The following is a 27,314-nucleotide window of genomic DNA, read 5'->3' as shown; positions in this document are numbered from 1 at the left end:
TGTGCTGTGCCTCAGAGACCTTATTAGTGGGGGCAGACAGACAGCATGCAAGTGACGTTAGGCAGTGGCATCCTTTACCTCCCCCTTCTGCTCCACAGCATCTGTGTTAGGCACACACGCATACTGTTTAACACAGTTCAGAGCCTGCTCTGTGGGGCGCTGCCTTGTAGCCCAGTGCTAGCAACAAAACCCCAAATCTTAGTCCACATGGACATCTCAGTGGGTTAGTAGCGGCGGGGACGGACATGCTGTCGGGACTTACAAAGCAGGGGCTGACTGTGCTGCTGAAACTGTTTTTTGTTGTTGTTGTTGTTGTTGTTGTTTTCATGGATAGTGTCACGAAAATGGACTCCAATAAAAGTTTGTAAGATGCTTCATTAAAATGATGTTTAGTGATTGGAGTTTATCACTACTGAACTAATATTGGTTAATATTAATGCTTATGAAAACGCAACTTGAATTTAATGTGAATTTTAAATGTAATAAACTGTGCTCGTTCATTGAGTTATTTTTAGTTCAGGATGCCCAAACTAGCATTTTTACTGCTGCTTGTGCTTTGTGCGAGATAAACAGAGGTTGTAGTCAGATTGGACCTGGGACAAATGCCTTTATCTAGTTTTAATGTGTGGAGATTAGTTGTCATATAGCTGCTGGACCATCGGATCTGTAGAGCCATCTGGATTTAGTTCTGGTCTTTCTCACCTTTGTGAGATCTTCACACATTTAACTTTGTGTGAATGTGATTATGAGAGAGAGAGAGAGAGAGAGCCTTTTAATTGCATGGCTTTTATTAGCGAGCGTGCCGAAAAAGGATCAACTGCCACTAAAAACATTAAATATTTAAAGTGTGCGTAGATGTCTTAAGTCCACTTGTAAACTTTAGCAATCAACTATAAATTATTTATGAATGTGTTTAAAAAAAAACAAAAAAACTTCTGTACCCATTATTTTCAGATTCTCTGCAGCTTTAGTCTGTGCAATAACAGTAGGTTCTTGAGTAAGCGATTTTTGTGATCATTGTGGGTGTTCTCTTAAACAATATGCAATTGAAAACGAGACAATAAGTGCTTAAGTATTAGCAGTATCTCTCTCTTGGAGAGTAATCGCTATTGCAGTGAAGCGATATGTCTTTACAGCCCCTGATGTATCGTCTTCACAATGCAGAGGTCACGCAGATCACAACAGGCTACTATGAGTAAGGCTGTGAGGTCATCATGAATTGTCCAGCTAAGGGAAGAATGCTAGAGAAAAATAGACCATGAATTGACAGACAATTTAACTGGTGTTCCTAATGCAGGCTCTAATTCTTGCCGTGGGTTATGCCGTGGTTAATGTTAGACATAGCATATGTCTATAATATTTGTAGTTACATACATTATAGTTCTCTCGTGTATTTATTATATAATTTCAGGCTTTTCTAGCATAAGGCTTAGATCGGCATTTACTTGTTCTTCTTAGGAAGTTTTGCAAAGAAAAATATTGGAATATTATCATTTACAAAGGTTGTTCGAGATGAAACTTTTCTTGAATTAAAGTTTAAAATAGATTTGGGAGACTTCAGTACAGTACGGTAATAAGATTTTTGGCTGCAGTAAAATATTTGAATGGTGCAAACGTTTTAAAGAAGGTCATACATACACGAATGACGGTTCTGAGATGGCTCAGAGCCCACTACAGTCGTTCCAGTGAACCTTTAGCGAGTGGAGTGCCTGATCCTTGAAAATCAACAGATAATTGGTCACCAATGTGCAGAAGAGACACATCTGTCTGTGGGAAATGAAATTCAACTGCTTTATGGGCATTACAGGAACTCGGCAGCAAATAATTGCCACACAGCCCGTACAATTTTGACCTAGATTTCCACAGGCATGATTCAAGGAGTTCCTGGGAGGCCAGCATTTCAGATGTGATGGCTCTGGTGTGCTAAGAAAACTATATATAGAAATAAAGGAAGTTTTAACTCTTATATCTGTATTATGTTATTCTGTTTCTGATTTTTATTCTGATACACAATTAAAAGTGTGGCATGGTGGCTTAATGCTTAGCACTGTAGCCTTGCATCTCCAGGGTCTGAGTTCACCTCACGCCACTGTGTGCATGGAGTTTGCATGTTCTCCCTGTGTCTAATGGGTACTATATACTGTATAGCTTTCCTCCGGGTACTCTCGTCCCACAGTCCAAAGACATACAGGTTAGACTGATTAGCGTTCCGAAATTGCTTGTAGTGTGTGAATAAGTGTATAAGTGAGTGTATGTATGTGCCCTATGATGGATTGGCAACCTGTCCAGGGTGTACCCTGCCTCCTGCCCTAAATCTCCTGGGATTAGTATATAATCCTGGGATGATATACAGGATAAAGCGGTATATACAGTGAGTGAGTAAGTACACAATCAAAAGTCCCGGTTTGACTTGAACAACCCTACAAAATTCATATTCACACAGTTTTGAAGTTTACATGCTTTATCCATTAATGTCCTATAATGCTTAATTTGGTTAAAAAACACAGTAGTTTAGTTAACAGATGAATACATATTCACTGATGTAACTTAATCTTAATGTACAATGTACTCTTTTAAATAAAAGGTCATGTATACTACCAATTTGAACTTACAGTTTGCATGTTTGTATGTTTGCATGCATGTAAGTGTGAATGCCTGGCAGAGTCTGTGAGCTGGGACTGTGGGGGTGTTTGTTTTGGTCTGTGCTCACTACTGTGTTGTCTGCTACTACAAGCTGAACCTCAAATAACTGATACAGTGCTGACACAGGCTTGTTTCCTGCTCCTCCTTCTTCACACGCTGTCTCTCACCCTGTTAAGCTGGAATCCTGAGCCAGACATTTGCTTATTGTGTATGTTCATGCTTATACTATTTCATATTAAAATGAAAAGGGACCATCCTAGGCCCAGCCATATGTAGATATTGTACATAAAAACTTGGTACAGTATATGTAATAAGATGGCAGCTCATTGTATTTATTATTACCCAGACAATTAAGTTTGATATCTGATAGCTCAAATGGTGACAGATGTTTAAACAGTCCCAGAGTCCCAGAAGGTCGATCCTGATTAGCAAGTAGCAAGTGTGAGCGTCTTTCCAGAACGGTAACCTGCCTTAGGGTAGATCCTGTTTTGATCCTCTGCTCCTGTGTTTGAATGCTGAACATAATGATTGGTGTTGGTTTACACACAGTGACATGTTTAAGCCTGCTGAAGCGTACACCTTGGCTTTCTGTGCATTCCAATAAGTGGAGAAAACACATTCCTTTATTATACCTTATTTACTGTGGTGGTTGTTTGGAGAGTAGATGTTCACTTTGTCCACCTAAGAAGCCAGAAAATAGTCAGTGGATTGTGCCTAAGTCCAGACGTGTACATTTACATTAACTCATTTGGTTGACGTTTTTATCCAAAACGGTAAGGATTCTCTTCAAGTGGGTATATACAGTGGAGACAAAAGGTTTCACTCTTTTAAGTTTTCCACGTTTTGTTTCACACTCATGAAATTCTTTGTTGTTCATTATTCCACACAAAAGTAAAAACATGTGGTTTTTGTTTTTTTGTTCATTTATTTAAAAATAAAGACTGAAATATTTCCTTTATATAAGTATGCATATCCTTTATGACACTTGTAGTTAAACTCTGGTGCATTCTACTCTGATCAGTGGACCTTGAGATTATTTTACAACTTGACTGGAGTCCACCTGTGCCTAATTGACTTTATTGGACATAATTAGGAAAGGTATGTACCTGTCAGTATACGGTTTCACAGTAGATTGTGTATGTCGGAGTGAAAACAAAACCATGAGAACGAGAGAATCATCTGTAGACCTGCGAGACCAAGATACACATCTAGGGAAGGATGCAAGAAAATTTCTCGATCAATAAAAGCAACCTAAGAGCAAGATAGCCTCTAACATTCTCAAATGGAAAAGATTTAAAACAACCAACAGTCTTGCCAGATGTGGCAACCAAACCTAGCGAAGTAATCAGGAATAAAGGGCCTTGGTTAGATAGTCAACCAAGAACCTAAGGGTCACTATAAATCAGATATGTGTTCCATTGGGGAGATAGGAGAGACTTACAGAAGGACAGCCATCACTGCAGCACTCCACCACCATCAGGGGCCTGTAATAGAGTAGCAAGACAGAAGCCATTCCTTACTAAAGGTCACATGACAGCCAAATGGAAGTTTGCCAAAAAGCACCCGAAGGACTCTCAGACCATAAAGATTAAAAAGATTGAACTATTTGAAATTAGGAAATTAGACACTGCCCATTACCTTAACCATCCATCCATTCATCTAGGAATCTCCATAGTCCGGACTAGTGGTGTTTGGAGAAGTGAAATAATGGGAGCTTAAGACATGAAAAAAATGCATTATATGGGACTGGAGAATTAATCCGCTCACTCTTTCGGGTAGCTCTAAAACCTGTGTTAACTTGTTGAAGAAATAGTAAAATATGGAACTTTAAAACCCTGTTTTTATAACTGGGTTATGTGGCAAATAGTTATTATCCAATTTGGGGCAAATCAAATTCTAGCTGTCAAGCTGTTCTTTTCTATTGATTGGCCTGGTTTCAAAAGCAGCCTGATGCACTGATTTAGCCTGCAGGAGTGCTATATGCTATAGCTGATAGTTTTTACTTCTACTTAAATCTGTTCAAATTCAAATTTTATTTGTCACATACAGAGTCATACACAGTACGATATCAGTGACATGCTTATTCTTTTTATTTCACTCGGTCTAAAGATATGTACTGTATGAGCACATTTTTCTTAATTTCTTAGTTTGTTATTTTTAACATCATATTAAAGTGCTCTTACAAACTGTATTTTCACAAAAAAAAGGGAGGACCAGTTTGCACCTGCAGCCCATGACAGCTGTGTGTGTTGCTGCTCTTGTATGTGAGCCCCTGCTTAATTTATTCATCTTAGGCAAGTAGGAAGACATTGAGCACACAATGAAATGAAAGGAAAGATCCATTTGAGAGATGCCCTCAAAAGAATATTTGTTTTAAATGTATGACCAATCTAACTGAATCAGGTATTAAGTCATAGAGTTTAGTTCTGCACTATGGTCGATAGGATAAAGCAGGTGATATGTATCAAAAACAAAAATCTTTTGTTCTATATCTTATCTTGATGAAAATCAAGCAGACTTTCAACCTTAAAAACGGTTGTTTTAAAGCACTTTCCAAGCTTGTTACTCCAGGTGCAATAGAAAAATAGGATCTTTTTCTTCACTATAAAACCACACTACTGGCCCTATTTTTAGGGTCAGTACGAAAATCCTGGTATCAAAATGTGGGTGAGAGTTCCTTATTTCTTACAACATCAAAAAAATCTTTATTTAAATAGACAAATTTCTTTTGGCCCTCCTCATAAATAAATTTGCAACAGAACATGTTACAGTTATAAATTTGGTATTAAAATGGATCTTATTTGAAAAGGAATCTTAAATTGTATATGTAACTCAAAACACCCAAATGGCACTTTATATATGATGTGATAGGACACATAAAAGTCTCTCTTTCCAGGAAATTCCCAAAATCCTTGATCTATTAAATAAATATTAAATTTAATTTTGTTCAGTTCAATTAAATTCAAATAAATTCAGCATGACTGGTTTTATCTGTGTGGTGCTTTTAACCATAGACATTGTCACAAACTAGCTGTATTGAAATCTAACCTTAAGAACCCTAATGTGCAATTCAGCGGACATCCAACCTCCTTGAGACAACATGTGGAAGAAATTTGGAGAGAAAAGGGAACCGTTGGTTATACCAGATAACAGGCTTATAAATCATTATTCTTTTATATCTGTGTACCATACAGTCAAATCATATGCCATTTGCCTTTATTTTAAATATAAGACCTGGCATAAGCAGAGGAAAAGCTTTATACAACTCAGGAGTATTTACAGTCATGTTTAAAAGTTAGTACCCTCTTTTAAATCCACATGTTTTTGTGTAAAAATATTATAAAAATCATCTGCTCATAGCAGGTCTTAGTATTAGGCAAAAACAACCTCAGATGAACAACATATAACTTTTTCTTCACAGTGCAATTATTTATTTAACAAAAATGAAGGGAAAAAATGGACAGTACTACGACCCTTAGTGATTCCACAGAATTTAAAAGGGTAAGTTGCAGATAGGTGCTGCTAATCGTCAGCCCTTGATTAACTGATCGGCAGCAGGATTTGCAGACCTCTGTAAAAGTAGAAGTTTTGGCAGTTTGCTGGTCTGGAGCATTCAGGTGTGTGTAACACAATGACAATTGGGAAAGACATAATCCATAGTCTTAAGAAAGCAATTGTTGCTTCATATCAACCTGTAAATGGTTATAAAAACCATTTCTAAACAAGTTGGAGTTTAACATTCTTGAAAGTGAGAAAGATTATTTACAAGTGGAAAGCATTCAAGACAGTCACCAATCTTCCCAGGAGTGTGTCTGGGGAAAAAAACTGTTACATCTCAGACCCTACAGGCTTCATTGAACATGTTAAACGTCAAAGTATACGACAACACACTTAGAAGAAGACTGAACAAGTATGGTTTGTTTGAAGGTTTGGCAGGAGAAAGTCACTTTTGTCTAAAAAGAGCATGGAAGCATAACTGAGTTTCGTAAAAGTGCATCTGAACGAACCACATGACTTCTGAAACAATGTCCAATGGAGAGATAAATCCAAAGTGCAGTTGTTTGGCCTTAATGCCTAGCACCATATTCCGTGAAAACCAAACAGCATTTCAGCAGAAACTATTCATACCCAGTGTCAGGCACGACAGTGGAGGCGTGATGAATTGGGATTAGTTTGCAGCCACAAAAACTGGGCACCTTACAGTCATTGAGATTGAGTTGACCGTAAACGATGTATACAATTTGTGTATATGATATAAAGTTTGGGCCAAAATTTCTCCACAATGATGTGAGAGACTGATAAAGTCATACAGGAAACAATTACTTTAGGTTATTGCTGCTAATGTTAGATCTACAAGCAATTGAATCATGGGGGGTACTGAGTATTGCCAGTGTTTTTTATTGGCTTTATTTTAGGTACATAAATAATGGCATGGTGAAAAAGTTATATTTTGTTGTTCGTCTGATGTTGTATCAGATTCTTCTTCTTTTTTTTTTTTTACACACACACATACACACAAAGAAAATATAGAATTAAAAGAAGGGGTATTAAAACAAATGCATTTCTTTTAGTTTTTAATGAGAGACTATCCACATGTTTAAATACACTGTTTTTTACCTTGCAGTCTATTGTACAATATTTTCCATAGTCAGAGTGCAGACAGAACCATGTGCCACTTTCGTGTCATGGATGGACGGAATAAAGTTTATTTTTAAAAGGATTTCCTTTGGAATATACCGGGTGGTGTCATCTGATTCCTGAAGGAAATGGCTCCCCGTGGAAGCTCAGAAACCTTCATAAAGCATCTTCTAACTGTAAAGTACCCCTTCAGTACGCACATTTGCTCAGCAGCAGTGTATGGCAACTTTCTGCACTTTTATTATATATAAAAGGACATCAAGATGTTTTTAGAAGGCCTGGATAAGGGCTGTTGCTATTGGAGTCACCAGTCTACATTCTTATCTGCTAAGTGTAAGCCCCGAAACAGCTCTTCATTTTGTGCATGTACATCTCTGCTTAATGTCTGGCCGTAGTGCACGGTTTGAGTAAGAGGGTTTGGAAAGACATGAAAATAGCAGAGTAAGAAACCACAATGCCTGTTTATGTGGACAAAACGGAAAGACTGGGGCAGTCATTGTGTCTACTTGTGTGTGTGTTTATAATCTTTGAGTCTGCACGTGCATATGTGTTTGTGTGTGTGTGCGTAAAGTGGGCAGAACGGGTAAGCTCTGGGGCCTGCCCTCCAGCTCTCTCCCCCAAGTAGGGAAAGTCTTGGATTTGAGCTTGTTTATGCAGCATTGAGCCCAGCTACTTGCATTCAGACCCAAAGCTTTTTTTAAGTTACCGTTAGTTTTGGAGAATTCCTGCAGGAGTATTGCTTCTTGGCTTCTAGAAAAACATGGCTCTGGGCTTCCTGTGTGGCATGGAGGACATGCTGGCTTCAGGGAGTCAGTTAGTATGGACTGTTGCTGAGCAGGCCCTGAGGAGATGCTACAGCGATGCACTGGTGCCATGCAGGAGGTTAATTCAATCATGGTGGCATATCGGAGATGTTTATCAGGTATGAGAGCAAAGGTCATGATAGTTACAGTTTGTTGTTAGATAGCTCTGTGTACCATATAGATTAATCATAATCATTAAAATACTGGACTTGAACTTGATTTCTAATGTAAACTCTTTGGAAAATGGCTTGAGGCAGATCTGGACCACTAGTGTTGGACTGTGTAATGTACCGTGTTGTGTGATGTTTAGTGTGAGTCTTTGACAGGGGAAATATTGAGCTGACCTTTTTACAATATCATGAGCATCACATTGGCTCTGAGTTAATGTTCTTCGTTTCAGACTGTGTGAAGGGGGAAGGGTTTGTGTATATATTATTTATGGTGATTTGAAGATGCTCAAGATGTGCCTCTTATAGTGCTGAGAAGTTCTGTGGAGAAAAAAAACTGCTTTCCATGTCAGTTTGAATGATTTGAATGACCAGTTTGCATCCCCCTACTAAGGATTATTTCTCACTTTTAAAACATTAAAAATATACATTTAAAAAGTAGTCGTTGGTTTGTAGGGTAATTGAACTTCATCGTCAGAAGTACAGGTGAATATTTCAACTTTTATGTCTGGGAGAGTTAATAAATCACTTTTAGACAATGTTATTGAACTATGTTCTTTTGTCATAAATAGATCTTTTAAAAACCTGACTTTTCTATATATCTTTTATAATCACATTTTACAGCCCAGAAATTTAGAGTCTTCTTGTCATCATAGTCTTTACTTGGATACTCATAAGTCCAGATAATGGCCTCTCCAGATGTTGTATTTGGCGTCAGACTTTTATAGTAGTTTCTGGAGCTGGTCGATCTGAGTCACTGCCAGTCCATTATGTTTGTTCCATGATGACTCTAGTGGTGACTCTTTGTGTCTGTGTTTAGTGTAGAGCTGGAGAAATAGCTGGCTTTTTTTAGCAGCAAAAAACTGATGATTGGCGTCTTTCTTTATTGCATAATTAATCAAAATCAGTAAGCAGGTTAGGGCTTTTGCAGTGTTTCTAGACCTTGACTTCAGAAAACACTTAAGTTTTAGGGTGAAGATACGTTCGAGGCGGAGTTGACTGAAGTCTCTAACCATGAGATCGGGCCCCAGGGGATATCATCCCCTGTGTCATAACCTCTGAACATCGCATGACCCTTGTCTGTTTTTTACTCAGAGACCTCCCCACACACACTCAAAGATGCACGTTAAAAACAATGGATTGTTTTAGACCTGTTTATCATTAACTATTAAGAGACCGTTCTTTTTGTGCATGGGTTTGTGACAGAGTACAACTAGATAAAGTGTTCTCCTTGTGGCATGATGGTCCCTGGTGATGCAAAAACCACTCTGAACCAGGCAGAGCCACTGCCTCATAGACGGAGAGACAACAGCACAAAGAAGCTGCTGTGCTGAGTGAATACATACAGATTCATAGTGACCAAACAGGCACTTATCAGTGAAGGAGAAGTGTGAGTGGTGGATAAGGACAATAGAGTGGGGGTAGGGTGTTGGGGCCACACTGAGCTTACATAATAGGAATACTGCCAGGATTACCAAAAAAAAAAAAAAAAGAGCTCCTCAGAACTTTGTCTGTTGGTCAAGGTAAAGTTGCTCCATCTATACTGATGTTTTATCTACGTTTAATGATTGTTGAATGATGAAATTCCTTGTCATGTTTATTTAAATATCCAAATGTCGTATTTTTAGAGCTTCATGCTGAGCAAGTTGTCAGTGGTCGCTAAAATTCCCAGTGGAGCATTACATTTAAGTTAGTTATAAAAGACTGTGGTATCGATCTGTGGTATCAGATAGAGCTCTCAATAATATGATGTAGGTGCTTAAATTAAAGACACTACTCTTGTTAACTTGTACATGTACAATCAATTATGCATTATTCCGACTGGCCAGAAGGTGTTCATTCATTTTTTATAACAGAAGCTCTGTCTCTAGCTCTGGTTACAAGGTTCATGTTCATGCGCTCATTCGAGTATGCTGTAGTAGAAAGTTTAGCAAGCCCTTGTATTGAAAGTGTGGCACATATTCTGAAAGTGAAATCTAGTTTATCATTTTTGGAAGGAGTTAGCAGTGCATAGTTAATCATAAAAATCAATTTTGTGATATGAACCATTGCAGTTATTTAACCACAAAAGACCGCAATTTATTACAGGTAATATACAGTACATATTGTCTGGAATTTATGTGAACTATTATGTTAGTTCGCATAAATGGGATACAATATGTTTTTTTTTTTTTTCCAGACAATAAGTTTACTTTTATTTTATTATTTCATGTTAGTAAAACTACTATATGTGATCAATTGTAATATTTAATTACAGTGAGTCTAGATAATTACATTTGAATGCTAAATGGTGCATTTAATACTGCGTTTATGTCAAACCAGGACTTTAAATTGTGCACTTATATTAGCTATTTCCCTATACTATCATCCCCTGCTACAGTAATGCTCTTATCCCAGTGTTTTACCAGTGCTTGGATACCATCATGTTAAAAAGTTTTCTCAAACACCAAAGCCAGGATTGGATTGCCTGCTTCTCACTCTTTCTGTGTTGTGTCAAAAGTCCCAGTTTGACTCGAACAGTCCTCTTAGTTACATATCACGCATAAGTGAATAAGTACGAAAAATATTGCTACGTTATTATTTCAGAACTATAGAGTGGTATTTTATGGAACAAATGACACTATGGGGTAATTGGAAAACAGTCTTTTGTTTGTTGTGACACAGCTTCATAACGTCACCCTGTTGTTGATCATTTTCCTATTATAACATTCCAGGTCCCATTTTTTTCCTTATTCAATAATCAGGACAACATATACTTTTACAGTTACCTAGACCAAAACTGTCCTTCTGTAGTTTTTTGTAAATGTATTATACAGTATAAGTCGGAGTAACTTTGTCATTACAATGCAGCTTTAATTAAGTTGTTCAATTTAGTCCCTTAAGGGGTTACTATAGTGAGTAATTCCTGCTTTGACAATACAGCTTTGTAATTATCAGTGACAATAATTCTCTTGATTAAGATGGATCAAGCACAATAGCAGTCGTGTTTATAAGAACTGAGCATGCTCTAATATAAAAAGGAATGTGATATGAAATTAGTTTCATATGTTGGCAGCCAAGCAGCTATTATCCCTAAACATTAACTTGGACTAATCAGTTTCTTTAAAAGTGTAAAGAGGGTCGATGATGATTAAATATGGATGGTGTAAACTTCATGTAAATCTTGGCATCGCCTGTTAATTAACAGAACACACACAGTCTCTATATACTGATCCACTGAGCTCATTAAATTCTAATTATTTTATAGGACAAAATGCACTAGAGACATTGCACCCAGCTTGTTATTTCTAATCCCACAATTTGCTAAAAGATCGAGACATTGAGTCAGACAAACAGTCTGTGTCTGGCAGACAAGGTGGCTAACATCTTAAAGACTTTGACTGTAATATATCTCTAAAAGACTTGTATTAGACAGAAAAACAGGTCACAGGTGACAATTAAAACATTTCTGTGGTGTTCCTTAAAAGAGCACAATGTGTTCTTACCAAGTCAAGTTTACATCAGTGTCATTTATTGCAGCTCTTGTTGTGGGAGTGGGTTGTATTGGGTGTGTCGTGTTTGTGTGAGTGTGTACGAGTAGGCGCCCAGATCTTTCATCAGGGGGACTCATTAATTTAATATAACAGTGTGCTTGGGTATTTATAGATTATGAATTGTGTATCTATGACTTTCCATTCACTTGCCTTTATGCATTTTTTCTATTTGCGCATTAGAGAAAATTAAATGAAAAGACCCAGAATGACTACATACGTTGAATTATACATTTGTATAAAAAAAACTTGTTTCACTAAGAAGGTAGTGTGATAAATAGGTGGCACTAAACCACATAGCAAGTGTGCTCTTCCATTCTAATGAACGTGTGTTTGGCTGGAGCTGTTTTATTGATGTAGTCTTGTTGCTTTTCAAATTTGGCCCAAAAACAGAAGTGGAAACACGTTTTTCTTTGCTGACTTTTTGGTAACCCACTTTTTTAAGAATTTCCATACATTTGGAATGCAGTGCATTTGGATTGAAATGAATCTGGAAACATTTTCCTGTAATATGGTTTCTCTCTTGCAGATTAATAACAATATTCATGTGACAAAAAACAAAGGTTAAATCTGGAATGAATGTGTGTACTTTGCAAGTCGTACATATGCACAGCGTTGTACAAGACATAGCATTGCTGTTTGGGTCCTGGGTTTGATCTGGATCATAGCTTATATTTTGTTTGAGGTTTCACCACACAGATAATTTTCTTATTATGTTCATGTAGGTTTCCTCTTGGTTCTCTAGTTTTCTTTCACTGACCTCTCCAAAAGACATCCATGTAGATAGAAAAGGTATGCTTAATCTTTCCTAGGAGTGTATGGGTGTGTGTGTGTGCATGGATGCTAATTAAAGGATAAAACAACAGGTATACCTGTACATGGCCATAACTGTCAACATTAAAACCTTCCGCTTGTGCCAGCTCTGGCTCCTGGGACATGACTCCATAGGACCTCTGGAGGTGTGCTGTGGTGTCTGGCACCGAGATGTTAGCGGCAGATCCTTTGGGTACTGCGGGTGTGTGTTCGGCATTCCATGGATGCTTGGTTGGATTGAGATCTGGGGAGTTTGGAGGCCGGTTCAACAGCCTTGAACTTTTTGCCTGCTAAACCCAATATGTGGCAGGTTGTAATGTACTGGCTGATACCTTTCTATCATGGCCAGCATTAATTTAAGCAATATCTTTTCTGTGGGATTGGACTAGACAGGCTGGACCTTGATCCCTGTGGGCATAGATGAGCATTCGGTGACCATAATCCTGTCACCAGTTAACTGGTATAATTGGTAATTCAATGTTATTCAAATCACCTGGCGGAGTTTTATGGCAGATCGGTGTTTACACAAAGTAAAGGGTAACATAACACGTCCTATACATCAAGTATACACTACAACAAGTTTTTTTTGTTTGTTTATGATTCCATCCCCCTCTTCATTTTCTCACCTACCTAACAGATCACCACTGGAGAGAGTAAGGCCTAACAGGACACATGAGACCAGCCAAGCACATCTTTTAGAGCTTGTGGTCATGCACTGTGATTGACAGGGGAGAGAGTAGAACATAACTCATAACCAGAGGGCATGGCCAGTTTTGATGTTCGACTCTACAGGGCGAACACTTTCCTGTTGCACCCTTCTTGCCCCTTCCCTTACTAATTAATTGTTTAACAGTTAATAACTTATTATATCTAAACCTAACTTCTGTATAAGATAAAGAGCTAAATGAACATTTTGTGCTGTAAGGGTTTCTTTTTCACTCATCACATCATGTCCTAAAATTCTCTCACTATCACCGTCATACATCTTGAACCTTTTTTTTAACACAAGATATTTTTTTACAGTAATCTAGATGCCATGTTATGTTATGATTATGTCTCTTTAACATAAGCTGTTCTGTGTAGATAAATGAAATAGCATTGAAAATGGACTTTGCTTCATCTCTTTCATTCGATATCCTGGAGTATTAACAGCTATTTTATAACAGCCATTCCTTTAAAAATATGTTCAGGAGCTGAGTACATCACACACCTTAGTGTTCTGAAATATGGACAAGTTGTCCCCTAAAATTATTAGATAGGTCGTTAATCTAGTTTGTGCCTATTAAATGGCTATGGGTTGTGCGCTGTCTCAGCTTGGTATTTAAAGATCACATGAGAGCGCACAAAGATCATCACTGTATTAAATGCAAAACGGCATCAGTAAAACACCGTCTGTTCCTTTTCCAGATGACGGAGGGCAGGCAGTGTCAGGTGCTTCTGCTGGACGACAGGCAGCTGGAACTGCTAGTCCAGGTGAGACTTTTACTGTAAATCTTTAAACGTTTGTTTTACAAGTGAATATTATGTGTGACTACTTGTGCTATATTACTAAGCCTTTCAAAAGCACAAGGTTGAAAGGGTAAAAAAATAAATCAAGGGCCTGAATAGGGGATTTGGAAACTAGGTTTGTTCATTATACAAGATAATGTATTTCTTTTCTTTTCTTTTCTCAGCCGAAGCTGTTGTCTAAAGATCTCTTAGACATGGTGTCATCCCATTTCAGCCTGAAGGAGAAGGATTATTTTGGAATTTCTTACACTGACACAAAGTAAGTGTGCTGACTGAATGAAATGGCTATTATATGGATATGTATCAAGTAGCAAGTTAATTGACTAGACATAATGTGTGTGTGTGTGTGCGTGTGTGTGTGTGCTGTATGTAGATATGTGTGTATATGTATGTGGATTTATGTTCCTTATATATTTTTACAATACTTATATCTCTTATACAAATTGTCAATATCGGTATCAACTTTCAAAATACCAATTTCATAGTGATATCTATTCTATAGCCACTGCACATAATTTTTTTTACCTGCAACTTGTTTGTTGCACAATGCCAATATTTGCACTGATGTATATACACTATTATTTGCACCTCTGGGTGATGGTAAACTGCATTTTGTTGCTAAGTACCTGTACTGTGCAATGGCAATAAAGTAGTATCTATCTATCTATCTTATCCAGCTAAGCTGAATGAATGCAAGCCATGTTGATTGGCTCGAATGGTTTTGTGTGTGATGTATAGTAAATAACTGATTTCTTTTAAAAGTGGTCAGACTAGCTGGCTGCACCTGAACCGGAGAGTCTTGGAACACAACTTCTCCAAAAAGACAGGACCGCTCGAGCTTAAATTCCAAGTTAGGTGAGTGTGGACATTTCAGCTTGTGCTCCTCTCACAGACATTACATGACACATCTACCAGAGGGCGCTATTGTGCAACATACAGAAAAAGTAGGACAATTGAAAGTGCTTCCAAAAGCGGATCTAATAATGTATGTTGTTTATTAAAGAACAGACATGTGATTAGTATGTTTATTTCTAATGTAGGTAATGATAATGCTGCAGTAAAATTACAATAACCTGGGAGTGTTCCCAGTTTCGTATGTCCACGTATTGTAGCATCTTGTGTTCTCTGACAGGTTTTACGTCGACAGTATCAAATTTTTGAAGGATTCAACTACAGTGGAGCTGTTTTACTGGAATGCAAAGACTTCTGTCTACAATGTAAGTATTTTATGCGTCATAACTGTTTTATGCTTTATAATTGTTATTTTTTACTTCACAACTTCCTAACAAGAATTTATTATCATAATATATAAACTTTAAATAAAAACCATGTAATCTTCTTTATCAGTTGCGTTTTTTTATATGCAGGACCCATTGTGAAATTTTATGTTCGACCAATTATTTAATCGAGACATGTCGAATATATTTATCCATAGTGATTTACAAGCAAAGAAGAATACAATGCAAATGCAAAGCTGTTAAAAGAGCGTGCCGTAATAAAAGAATAAGATTCTTCCAAATTAAAAGAAAGGAAAAGTGTATAAAGACGAGCAAATCCAAACCCAAGTAAACATGAGGAGTTGGTGAAACTATAAATCTCAGTCTTGTGAAAGAAAACAAGTTTTTTATAGTAATGAAAGTATTAAACAATACTGGGAATAAGATGAAAGTTATATTGTACATGCCATCATAGACAACAAGGCAGCAATAGGTAACAGAATGCCAGCACAGTAAGTCTCGCTCCAAGACCAGCTGAAATTTTAATCTTTGTTCAGCTTTTCGTTTTAGTGCCTGATGCTACATTGCCTCTTGTTAAACAATGCCAGCATTCAGCTCTAGTACAAAGTATCAACTGATTCTGTAATCCTCCAAAAATATCACTTGACTGCATGGATTTTGTAGCGTGCCTTTATAATAACAGTGAGAGCAGGAAAAGGGAATAAATTGAATAAAAGGTCTACAGTAAGCTGAAGCTTATGCCACACACATAGACACACACATAGGCCAGAAGGTTGTTAATTAAAAAAAGGGGAGTGCAGCAATGCATTGGCAATAACTGTGAGGAGAACTAGCCAGACATTCTTACTGTCTCTCCTGCGCACACATGCTGTACTACACACACACACACACACACACACACACACACATACATACAGGCACAAAATGTTACAGAGGTCAGGTTTACCAAGTTTATCAGGCATTTAAATAAATAAATAAATAAACATAATAATCATTTACTAATTTAGTACATTATGTCATAGTATACACTCACCAAACACTTTCTTATGACCCCTGTGCTCTCTTGATTTTCAAAACAGCTTCAAATCTTCATTCTCAAAATGTTCCTGTTCATTGCATCATGCAATCCCTGCAGATTTTTAGGTTCACTTTCATGATGTGTATCTCCTGTTCTTCCACGTCACAAAAGTGTTCTGTTGGATTCAGCATTCAAGTGGTGATAAGAATTAATTGCCAAGAACACATTCCCGACACCATTAGACCACCTCCACCAGCCAGGACTGTTAACACAAGGCCAAGTGGAATCATGAATTTGTTAAATTCATAGCATATTCTGAACTGACCATCTTTGAGACTCAGCTGAAGTCGGGATGCATCAGACCACGCTATGCTCTTTCAGCCTTCATCTGTACAGTGTATGTGAGCCTGTTTCCATTCCAATGTCAGGTTTGTGTTCTTGGCTGACAAAACAGCCAAGTCATGAACCTGAAGTTGTCTTCTGCTTTGAGTGGCCTGTCCATCTTAAGGTCTGACAACTTGCACGCTCTGAGACGCTTTATTCGTCTTCACAGTTGTACTGAGTTTTCATCTGAGTTACTGTAGGCTTTCTGTCAGCTTGAACCAGTCTGCACATTCTCTTGGGACCTGTTTCATAAACACAGCATTTTTATCCCCACACTGCCACTTACTGGATATTTTTTGTTTATTTTGACATTCTGAGTAAACTCTCGTTACAGCTGTAAATATACACACGTTATAAATAGGAGGAGCATAGTTAATGTATGACATTCACGCTTTTGTATATTTATTTCGTGGTTTTATGAAATCAAGTAAACATTGTTAGTGGTAAGTCTTGATGCTGTCTGCACAAAAATCCCATGGCATTACAGTACACTTAGAGAGATACAGAAAAGGGACTTTCCCACATTCCAGAATTTGATCCAGACAAGTAGACCTTAAGATTGTAAAAAATCAAAGAACCTTTATCAAAAATGCTGTGAGAGTTGGTCATGGTGTTGGAGAAATCATTGGCGCCGAAGAAATTTCCTCCATTTACATGAGAATTTGAGATGAAAAGTTATTTAAGCATGGATTTTTGCAAGTCATTCGTAAACTTCATAGGTGGTGAGCAGTTGGGGATTAAGGGCCTTACTCAAGGACCCAATAGGAGGAATGTGGTTGTGGTGGGGTTTAAACCTGGGACCTTCCTGACCATAGTTCAATGCCTTAACCACTGACTACCCCTGCCCTACAGATATTAAATACATGAATGGCTAAATCCAATTATGCACGCTAAACTACTAAATACCCATAATATATTAAATTTTATACTATGTCTGGTGATGCTTATTATGGAAGTGCATAGATGGTTCGTAGCTTCTGTAGTCAGAGGTGTCAAAAACATGGGTATTTAGGTTGTTGTTGGCGAGGCAGGTGAGGCATCATAAAAGTCTAAAAAATTCACAGCAAATTGTGAGGTGTAGTAAGTACTTCGTAAGTTAACAGTTCAAGTACATAGACAGTTTGTGACGGCTCGTTGTGAGCTGAGCATGGTTTGTAACATAGTTGTGAGGGATTACATGATAATTGGAAATATATAGTACCATTTCATTGACCATGCATAGCTACTTCTTTTGTGATTTAACTTATGTGACATTATAAAGTTCAACAAGTATTTTAATTCATGCCAATTCAGTGGCCTCTACAAACAAACAGTTTGAAAGTGTAAGAAAAGCGGTCTAGGGTATTGAGCGTCCAGGTTTGATTCCAGACCGGTTTGTGTGCATGTTTTTCCAAATGCTTGGTGGGTTTCCTCTGGGTGCTTCGGTTTCCTCCTGTAGTCCATAGACTGTAGTGGGTGAATGGGCAGGTGTATGTTTGTGTCTAAACCATGCGATATATTGCCACCCCGTCCCCGATTCTGTATACAGGATAAAATGGTATAGATGATGAGTGAGTAGTCAAACCCAAGACACAAAGTTCAAACGAGATTGACAATGAATGAAATGCAGTAAATCAGTTAAACTGTTTGACCACGCATCTTGGGTTCTCATATGAGGCAACACTTTGGCTTAGTGGTAAGCACTGTCGCCTTGCACCTCCAGGGTACGGGTTCGGTTCCCCCCTCTGATCTATGACCCACAAAGCGGAAGGAGACGCAAACAGTTAGCTGTGTATTGATTTTAGGGAGAGTTCTGTTGCGGGCTGCAAAATGGAATGGAGCGATGCAATTTATTTTAATGTGTGCCTTGTTTTTTTTTTGATACTTAAAGTAATTTGAATACTTTTTTTCGTTTTTGCATCTGAGAAAAGGCTTTAAAATAAGACTGTATGGCACTTAATTCATCTCAGTCAACTTTAAGCTATTTCTTGTATTGTGAATAATGACTGTTTATTTTTGCTGTATGCATTTAAAAAATAAAAGTAGATTTTTTTTTAAAAAGAAAACCAATTAATCTTTGTTTCTCATATAGTTTGCATAGCTGTTTAATCAAGCAAAAGTACATTTTAACCCGATTACTCGATTAATTGATTGGCAGAATACTTGATTACTAAAATATTCGACAGCTACAGCCCTAGTGTGAATCAGGGCGATGGATTGGCACCCGGTCCGGAGTGTCCCCCGCCTCATGCAGCTCCATGCCCTAGGTCTCCTGGGATAAGCTCCAGCCCTGCAGGCGACCCTGTATACAAGTGTTATCGCCCTGAGTGTTAGAGGGTGAAAGGCTTACATGTTGGGTTAATTACAGAGAACGTTGAAGTTATCTGAGCTCATTCGAATTCATTAATTTTTTTGACCATAGTGAAGTTGAATCATTTCTTCTAGTGTTATGTAGCTTTATTTATTTCTTTCTTTCTTTGTTTTTTTGACGCTACTTGAAAACCGCTGAACCTGTTAGCAGACCGCACCAACTCAGCGCAGGGGTTCTCTGAGGTGTACTTCTCAGGATCAAAAAACCTCTTTTGTGCTTAGTAAACCATATGTGTGTAATTATGTGTCTATTATTGTGAGATAATGACGTTTTAAAGGTGTGGTTGTAGAGTTTAATGTATTCATTTGTTCAAAAACAAAGCAACAATAATACCCCCCGTGTTGTGGTGGATGGTTTGTCCCTGGTGGAAACCTGCGAGGGGACGGGTGGGACTGAAATAGTTTCAAACAAACCGGAGCCGCAAGTTTACACTCTTTTCGTATTTTTTTCTTCTACAGGGAGCTATTGAGCTGGAGAGTGAACATGTGTTTAAGTTAGCGGCGTTCGCGTTGCAGGTAAGTGTGCTACAAGCGGCTCACACAAACACGCTGCGTAACGTGAGTTTAAATCAAAACGGAGCGAACTGCGCGCTCGCGACGCAACATGCAGTGCAACACTTGTACCGTGTTTGTGTAACGCAGTTTAGGCATGCATGCATCATATAATGGTATCTATTACTCATGCACTCAAGGGAGAATTTTAAAAACAAGCTTATTTGTGCTCAAAGGAGTATCTTGAACGTTTTGCATGAGGAAGAGACATAAGCTTCTTAAAGGTAAAGTTTAAGAAGATAATTAGAAAGCATCATGTGCAGAACCAGGCAAAACCTTTTCTTAAAATCGATAAATACATTCAGATGTTATTGTCATGATGCACAGCAAATTCTTTTGGCTGCTTCAGCTGTTATTCAGGGTGTAAGATGAATAAGCAGTGCACCTACGCAACCACAGTGTGGCAGTCGGCAGGATGATTCATTTCAACGTAACAATAAAACTATAAAATATTGTCTGGTGGAGTTTGCAGTAGATAGATATCATGTGGGAGTGCACAATGAACTCTGATTCAGGCAAAAGTTAGTATACAGTACAGGAGGAATGTGAGGAAAGTGTTCTCTAATACTTGTGTGTTTGATGTTTTTCAGGAGGCCAAAGGGGACTACACAAGGTAAAGCCCTGGATCTTGATCCTCTTATTTATGAAAAAGTTTAGTGTAGTTGTATATCTGTATGTTTATAAATTGCTGTGGAAATGTCTAAAATGTTTGCCCTTATGACTGTACAGTCATATGCTTTTCTTTTCATACTCAACTGTCCTGTCTCAATGTAGCTATAAAGTTATTCGGTTGAGTATCATTTAAGCTGACTTGTTAACAAGATTGATTTTAGACTTGTGTAAAGAATTACCACTTTTCGCAGGTTTGCACCTTAAAATTTAGGCCTCCGTGTTTTAAAGGACTATTCAGCTTATACGAGGGATGGTCAAGTCAAACTTTTAACATTAACGACTCAGTTATGAGCATAAAAACTATCTTTTCCTAGTATAATCCCCAACTACACTAATGCACGTATCCCAGCATTTCACTAGTGCTTGGACACCAGTAAGGTAGAAAAATTTCTTTGTTTACCGGAGCCATGATCAGACTGCTTGCTGGCCTCCCAGGAAATCTATTAATGTGGAAATTGCAAAAGGAAGATCAGGACTCTACCAGGGACGTTGCAATAACTCGCAGCTGAGTGACTAATGTGCTAGGGGTGTGTGTACAGTTAACACAGACAGACGTGTCGGTGACAAATTAATTGCTTTAAAGGAGGCCATCCTTCAAGGATCAGGCGTTCCATTCGTTGAGTGTTTACAGAAATGTCTGAAGTGAGCGCCGAGCCACCTCAGCCAGGATTATCATTCAGGGAAATGTGGCCTTTTTATAAACTTTCACCATTTAGATGTTTTACTGCCAAGAGTCTCACCATATGTTCTTGACGTCTTCTCAATCAAATTCAAATTTTATTGGTCACATACACAGTCATAAACATCCCTGGGGGGGGCACCACATCCCTGGTATTTATGGTACAAAAAGCACATAATGTACAGAGTACATTTTAAAATATTTGTCTTTTCTCTACTGCTTCAGACAGATGTGAAAAACAATTAACAAAATGGAAAGTAAATAAGCATAAGAAAAATCCTTATCAAATCAGTATTGGGTGTGACCACCTTTTGCCTCTTTGTTCTGCTCTATGCTGAAGATAGTTAAGAATGATGCCATTAATCCTTTCCAAATCTCCAAGATCATTTGGAGAAATGCAACACTAAACTTTCAAGAAATCTCCATCATGCTTCCCTGTTGCCTGCAGACACTCACTATTGTTCTATTCTTCAGTAAACAGCCTTCATCCTGCTACAACCAAATGTTTAAAAATTTTGACTGATCAGTCCAGAGCACCTGTTGCTATTTTCTTACTTCTTACTTTTTCTTACTTATTTTTCTAATTTCGTAGGAATTGATGCTGGTTTGAAGCCAAAGGATATTGATTTAATTTAGATTTTTCTTTTCTTAAGCTCTCTTTACATTTTGTTAATTGCTAAAAAATAATCCATTCAAATAAATATTTTAGAAAACATTCTTAGTTTTCATCATTTCCTTACACCTGCCTAAGATCTTTGCAAGTATTGTATATCTGTATAGTGTTACAGACAGTTTAATTTACCTGTTGCAGTATAAACACCACCATATTATATTATCTCAACCTTAGTGGAGGTATAGTTGCAGTTCTGCAAATACCCATGAATGGGTGTGTTGGGAAAATATCTCTGATTTGAGTCATCTGATGTCTGTCATCACTTGTGTGTTAAAGGTAAATGGGCAGATTGTATCATCTCTAAAAAGAGCGCACCTGCACCAATTTTATTCAGGCAGTGAAAATTTTATTGAGTCTACAGAGGGCTTTTCTGAGCAATATGTGAACTTCCAGGCTATTTGATTTTGATTATATTACTGTTTTGGATTTTATGAAAATAAATTCCTTAAATAGAAGTACCTGGAATTGTTTTCAAGTATTGCCTTACTGTAACTCTGATGTATGATTTTGAATGAACATGTTTTCCCTTAAGCAAGCATAGATGCATGCTTTCTGGACCTGATGTTTCTGGTTAATATGTATGGTTGGTTTTGCTTGTGGGGGGTCAAGTCTAGTTGATTATTCCTTCAAGTGTACCACAGAGGAGTTGGCAACGTCAATCCAGTGTTGCCTTGGGTTTTATACAATAAGAATAGGCATAATAAAAGCATTTAAATTAGTTATAACTGCATGCATTAATACATTAAGGAAGAATGACAATGCTGATCAAACAGCTTGTACTGCTGTTGGTTACATTTGTAAAGAATATATTGATAGGGGGGTAATTATAGTGGACATACTTTATTATGCCTAAACCTCTGTACAGTTTACCTTCTCTGTTCATGCTCTTTACCCTCTCTGTACCTTTATGCTCCTTTCATATGTTTAAGAAATGCTGTATGTCTGTGACTGTATGTGTATATCTGTTAAGGTGCCGGCCTCTGTGATCATGGTACATGATTGCGTAATCTGTAAACGAGTGTGTAGGTTAACGCCAAACCCGTTTGTTTGCTTTTGTCCCTCCCCTGGTCCCATGAGCCACTGGAGCTAGAAAACAAAGCTTTGAACACTTTTCGTCACGTGAAGTGAAAGCAGGGCTGTTTGTATGCTCCGCACTGGCCTCTTTTCACTCTGGCTAAACTATTTGTCTTACAGCAATGACCTTTACATTTCCAGTTAACTGGAGACATGGAGCTATGAAATAATATGCAAGTTCTTAAGAAACTATAACCATCACACACATACTGCAGGCATTAAAATACGAACATTATACTGTAGAAGCATGGAACAGACGTCTTTAGGTTTCTTTAGTGTATTCACAGTTGTTACATAAAATTTGGCCAAAACTGAATATTCTTCAAGAATAAGTAAAATTTTGGCCTTAAAATTGTTTTTCAGACTTATTTAATGCAAAATGAATGTAATTTTGTATTTTTTGCCAAACCCTGGCATAAAGATTATTGGCACTCTTATATTTTCTGACGCTCTCCCTGGAGAGAACAGTCTCTTCCTAATCTAATTAAGCTGAAGACATTTGGTAAACTCCACCATGCAGCATATTTTAAGCTCCCACACATTCTTATGGTTTTGCATGTGGACTTTTCTCTTCAATCGGGACCACAGCTTTTCAGTTGGGTTCAAATCCAGAACTTGAGAAGTAGAATATTGCTTTTGTGTTTCTTTAAAGCTTATACAGATTTGGATTGAGTTTGGTTCATCATTGTGTTGAAAGCTCTACGTATGCACAAGTCTGAGGCTTTTGGTAAAAGCTGCTAGGTTTGGGGCTGAAATATATTGGTAGTTGGTATAATTTATGATGCCATCAGTCTGTACACAAGCTCCTGGACTGCCGACCACACACACACACACACACACACACACACACACACACACAAGCTAATGATCTACCTTAAAATTTTACAGTGGTGATCTGGAGCTTTTCCTTGAATGCAGTTACTTTTATCACCAAATCTGTTTGTGCGCATAATCAAAATGTTTTGATTTTGGTCTTTTCTTTTCACAACCTGCAACACCCACAGCGGTGATACCGATTGTGGGACAATTCCAAACTGCTTATTGTTATGGAAGTGTTGTTTAGCAGATGTTTTTGGGATGTGTTTAGAATTAACTAAACTGTGCAAGTCACAAATAGTTTGTCCATTAACTCAAATAATAAAGAAACAATACTCACACAAAACTTGAGTATTTTCAGAAAATTCCACAAAAGCAGTGACACATTTTCAATTCCTTAAACGTCTTAAAATAAACAACAAAAGATTAAATTTGGCGAAATCAATTAAATTCTTAAGTTCTATTGGGTAGTCTAAAATCTCTGGATTATTATTCGATCATTATTTTAATCTGACAGGCAGTATATATATTGACAGTTATATGTTTAATTCTCTCTTAGTCAATGCACTTAAGTATTCCAAGTATTTGCAGAAATGCAAGTAGTTCTATGGTCACCATATTAAAACTTTTGCCGCTAGGCTTTTAGTGAATCTCTTCTCTTTGTGTTTTCAGGTAACAGCTTTTATTTTCCTCATATAACTGAAAATCTTAAATCCGTTCCATAACGTACAAACATTAGACACCAGCATGCCAAGAGATTAGGCCCCCATCCTCCCTTCCTACCTCTCGCTCTTGTCTGTAAGCCTGAGTGGATGTAAAGCTTGAGGGAGTAAAGATATTGTTCCCTGGCAGACACTCAGGCGTCAGGCTGGTTAGTGATTTGTCAATGAGGGGTGTTTTTAAAAACATAATGGACCACTTATTTAAGCATCCTATCATGCGGACGAAAAAAGAAGGTTTGATTGTAATGGCACATAATTCTATGCAATAATTAAGAAAACCTGTAATGGAGAATATCCTGATTTGATGTCCATCTTGTCTAGCACTACATTGGACATGACCAACATTAATGATTTGTAAAGGAACATGTAACAGAATGTCAGTGTAGATTTAAAAATATCACAACCACCCGCTCTACTGGAAAAAAACTACACGGTGGACAACTCAGCTCTGATGATCTGTTTACAAGAAATCCACACCAAACGTATGCACATACCAGGAGAGGCATGTAGTGTTGGCACTGCCATACCAATGGAAAGCTTAAGTGTTGAAACAAATTATTGACTCTAGATATTAGTTTCTCTATGGCACTTATTCAGCCATCAGTTTTTAAATATAGCTTAAGGTTGTTTTAAGGCATGTGCTAAGTAACAATAAAGCGTAATTTATGCAAAATGCCTATTTAGATGAACATTTCCACTGATATAAAATAGAGAAAAATCAGTGTTAAAATCTACAAGTTAAAGGATGAGTGGCAGTAAAAATATGGAAATTGTTTTAAGGTGGTAGATGGCACTGCTCCACCCATTCTCCCCGCCCCCATACATTGATTGAGCATTCCGAGTGGCACGCAGTAACTAATCGTCAATTACAGTAGTAGACAGTTTTCATGTTACTAATTTGGCTTTGATTGCAAACTTCATGGATTATCTGTTTCCGTCTTGTAGTTTTGAGTGTATAACTAATACAGCTGTGTGATTTAATTGATTATACAGTTTAATCGATCCTTTCTAGATCGATTCAGATAATTAAATCGATGGGTCAGTTCCTGATTCAGAATTGATTCAGACTTTTTGAACTGTTTAGGTAAGCCTTTAAATGTAAAATTTTCTAAATTGATTGAATTTCTTTCAAAATATTCCGCAGTCTCTGCAGAAAAAGCAAACCACTTCCATCTTTTGCATTTTATGAGACTATCGATTCTACTTATTTTAGCTTAGTTGGTGTAATACCGCAACCTACTGGACTGGAGTTTGACAGAAGGTAGTAACAGAAGGAAAAAAAAAACACCTTATCGCTTTCTATGACATTAAAAGAAACACAAGTTGGATAGCATTTCTGTGCATATTAAGTATTTTTACTAGTTTTAATACCTTACGACCTGTAAGAAATAAAGAGAGGCCCAAAAAATTTATACATGTATAACAGGAAAAATATATGCCTTTCTTCTCACAGCCACATAAAAGCATTACCAATGTTGTGACTACTGATCTTCAGAGGAACCATATTACACATTGCTACTATAATTCAAAGTTTTCAAAAAGGGCATAGATAACACGTATACTTTTTTTGTTATTGTTTTTTTTTTGTGCCGCTCTGTAAAGCTGCTTGAGGCAAATCCGACAGTAAGACATTTAACGCCACAGAATTATATTGAATCGAAAATGGCAATGCCTAAAAATCAAACTGATTTAATCGACCGCCTACTTATGATTCACAGCTTTAATTAAGAATAATTAATAACTAAGAACCGTAAATAGTTTTTTTAGCATACCGGTCCGATTATCAATGAATTATGAGAAAGCACGTCCACATGCCAGTTGTATTAAAACAACTTGCTTGTTTTCACTTTCCTCTCTGCGGGAGGTGGTTGAGTCTCCAGTGAAATAGCTGACACATTAGTGTTTCGTTCTGACACGTTGCCTCCTGCAGCCATCTGTTTGATACTACAGACGTTGTAATGAATTCCAAGTTGCTGACTGGGTGTTGTGGTGAGGGTAGAACTGCGCTGTACTTTAACACATGATCCAGTTGCCCAGCACAGCAGGCAAATTAATGCCATTAAACATTAACCGTGAGTCAGTGAACTGGCAGAGACTGCTGTACACTGCTTTCAAGCAATCTCCTGTTCGATCAAGCAATCAAGGGAGTATTGCATTAAGAAATGTAAAGCCTTAAACTGCTGTACATGTTTTTATTAATCTTTTGGCTAAAGACTATTAGTTTAGGTTTACATAAGTGAACTCATAGAATATGAATGCTTTCTGAACTAGCTCAGTGTTGCTTCGTTTCTTCTGTATATTATCTTAAACAGCAATACATTTGTGTGACTTGCTGCTACGTTTGGAGTTCATTTACACAGACACGGACATTGTTTGAGAGCGTGTGAGCTTGTGTTACTACCTCTCAGCACTGTAGAGCTGACCAAAAACCTCTCGAATGGCTTTTGTCTACGTTCACTAGTAACCCTGACAAGTAGCACTTCTATTCGTGGCATTATAATTGCAAAGGACTTGGCATTGCATATGTTTTAAGTGACATACTCATCCTGACCAGCTCACTCCAGATAAATTAGTATTAATACTGGATTTAGCCGACTAAACAGACTTTCTATTTACTCTCTTGATCTCCTGGCAAATTCTATATGTCCAACCTATTTTCAGGTAGCTGTGTGTCTTCTATTGTCATTCAGTTTTAAACAGTTTTAAAGTTGCTTTTTTATTATTATTATTTTTTTAAATATAGTACATATGATCTGTTTTTCTGTTAATCCATTTTTCAGCGATGAAAATGCAGCATCAGACTTGAAAAAGCTTCCCGTGTTTCCCACAGCCGTGTTAAAGGAGCACCCGTCCCTGGCCTATTGGTAAGAAACTTGACAACGTTTAAAGCACCATTAAGCAAACTCAACCTCTGCTTACAGGTTTACGATCAAGAAACCTCACATTTTGCCATAAAGGCCCCTGTAATTATCATTTCCAACGTGTTTAATTGTAGTCTGGAAGTGCAAAACTTCAGGCTCCAGTGATGGAAGTT

At 37.5% G+C, this 27,314-nt stretch overlaps 1 protein-coding gene across 2 annotated transcripts in view; it reads left to right on the top strand.

Annotated features, from left to right (window-relative positions):
* Positions 1–27,314, top strand: part of frmd4ba (FERM domain containing 4Ba) — a 50,252-nt gene that overhangs the window by 7,548 nt on the left and 15,390 nt on the right. For both annotated transcript variants that reach the window (XM_053498550.1, XM_053498551.1), the window contains exons 2-8: positions 14,002–14,067; positions 14,268–14,362; positions 14,866–14,958; positions 15,236–15,320; positions 19,552–19,608; positions 20,235–20,257; positions 27,061–27,144. In XM_053498550.1, the coding sequence (XP_053354525.1) occupies positions 14,002–14,067; positions 14,268–14,362; positions 14,866–14,958; positions 15,236–15,320; positions 19,552–19,608; positions 20,235–20,257; positions 27,061–27,144 (503 nt within the window). The remainder of the gene's footprint in view (positions 1–14,001; positions 14,068–14,267; positions 14,363–14,865; positions 14,959–15,235; positions 15,321–19,551; positions 19,609–20,234; positions 20,258–27,060; positions 27,145–27,314) is intronic.

Source organism: Clarias gariepinus, chromosome 6 (assembly GCF_024256425.1).
Source record: "Clarias gariepinus isolate MV-2021 ecotype Netherlands chromosome 6, CGAR_prim_01v2, whole genome shotgun sequence".
In the NCBI taxonomy this organism is placed as follows: Eukaryota; Metazoa; Chordata; class Actinopteri; order Siluriformes; family Clariidae; genus Clarias; species Clarias gariepinus.
The sequence above is the reverse complement of the archived record's forward strand: the minus strand, read 5'-3'. Positions and strand labels throughout refer to the sequence as shown.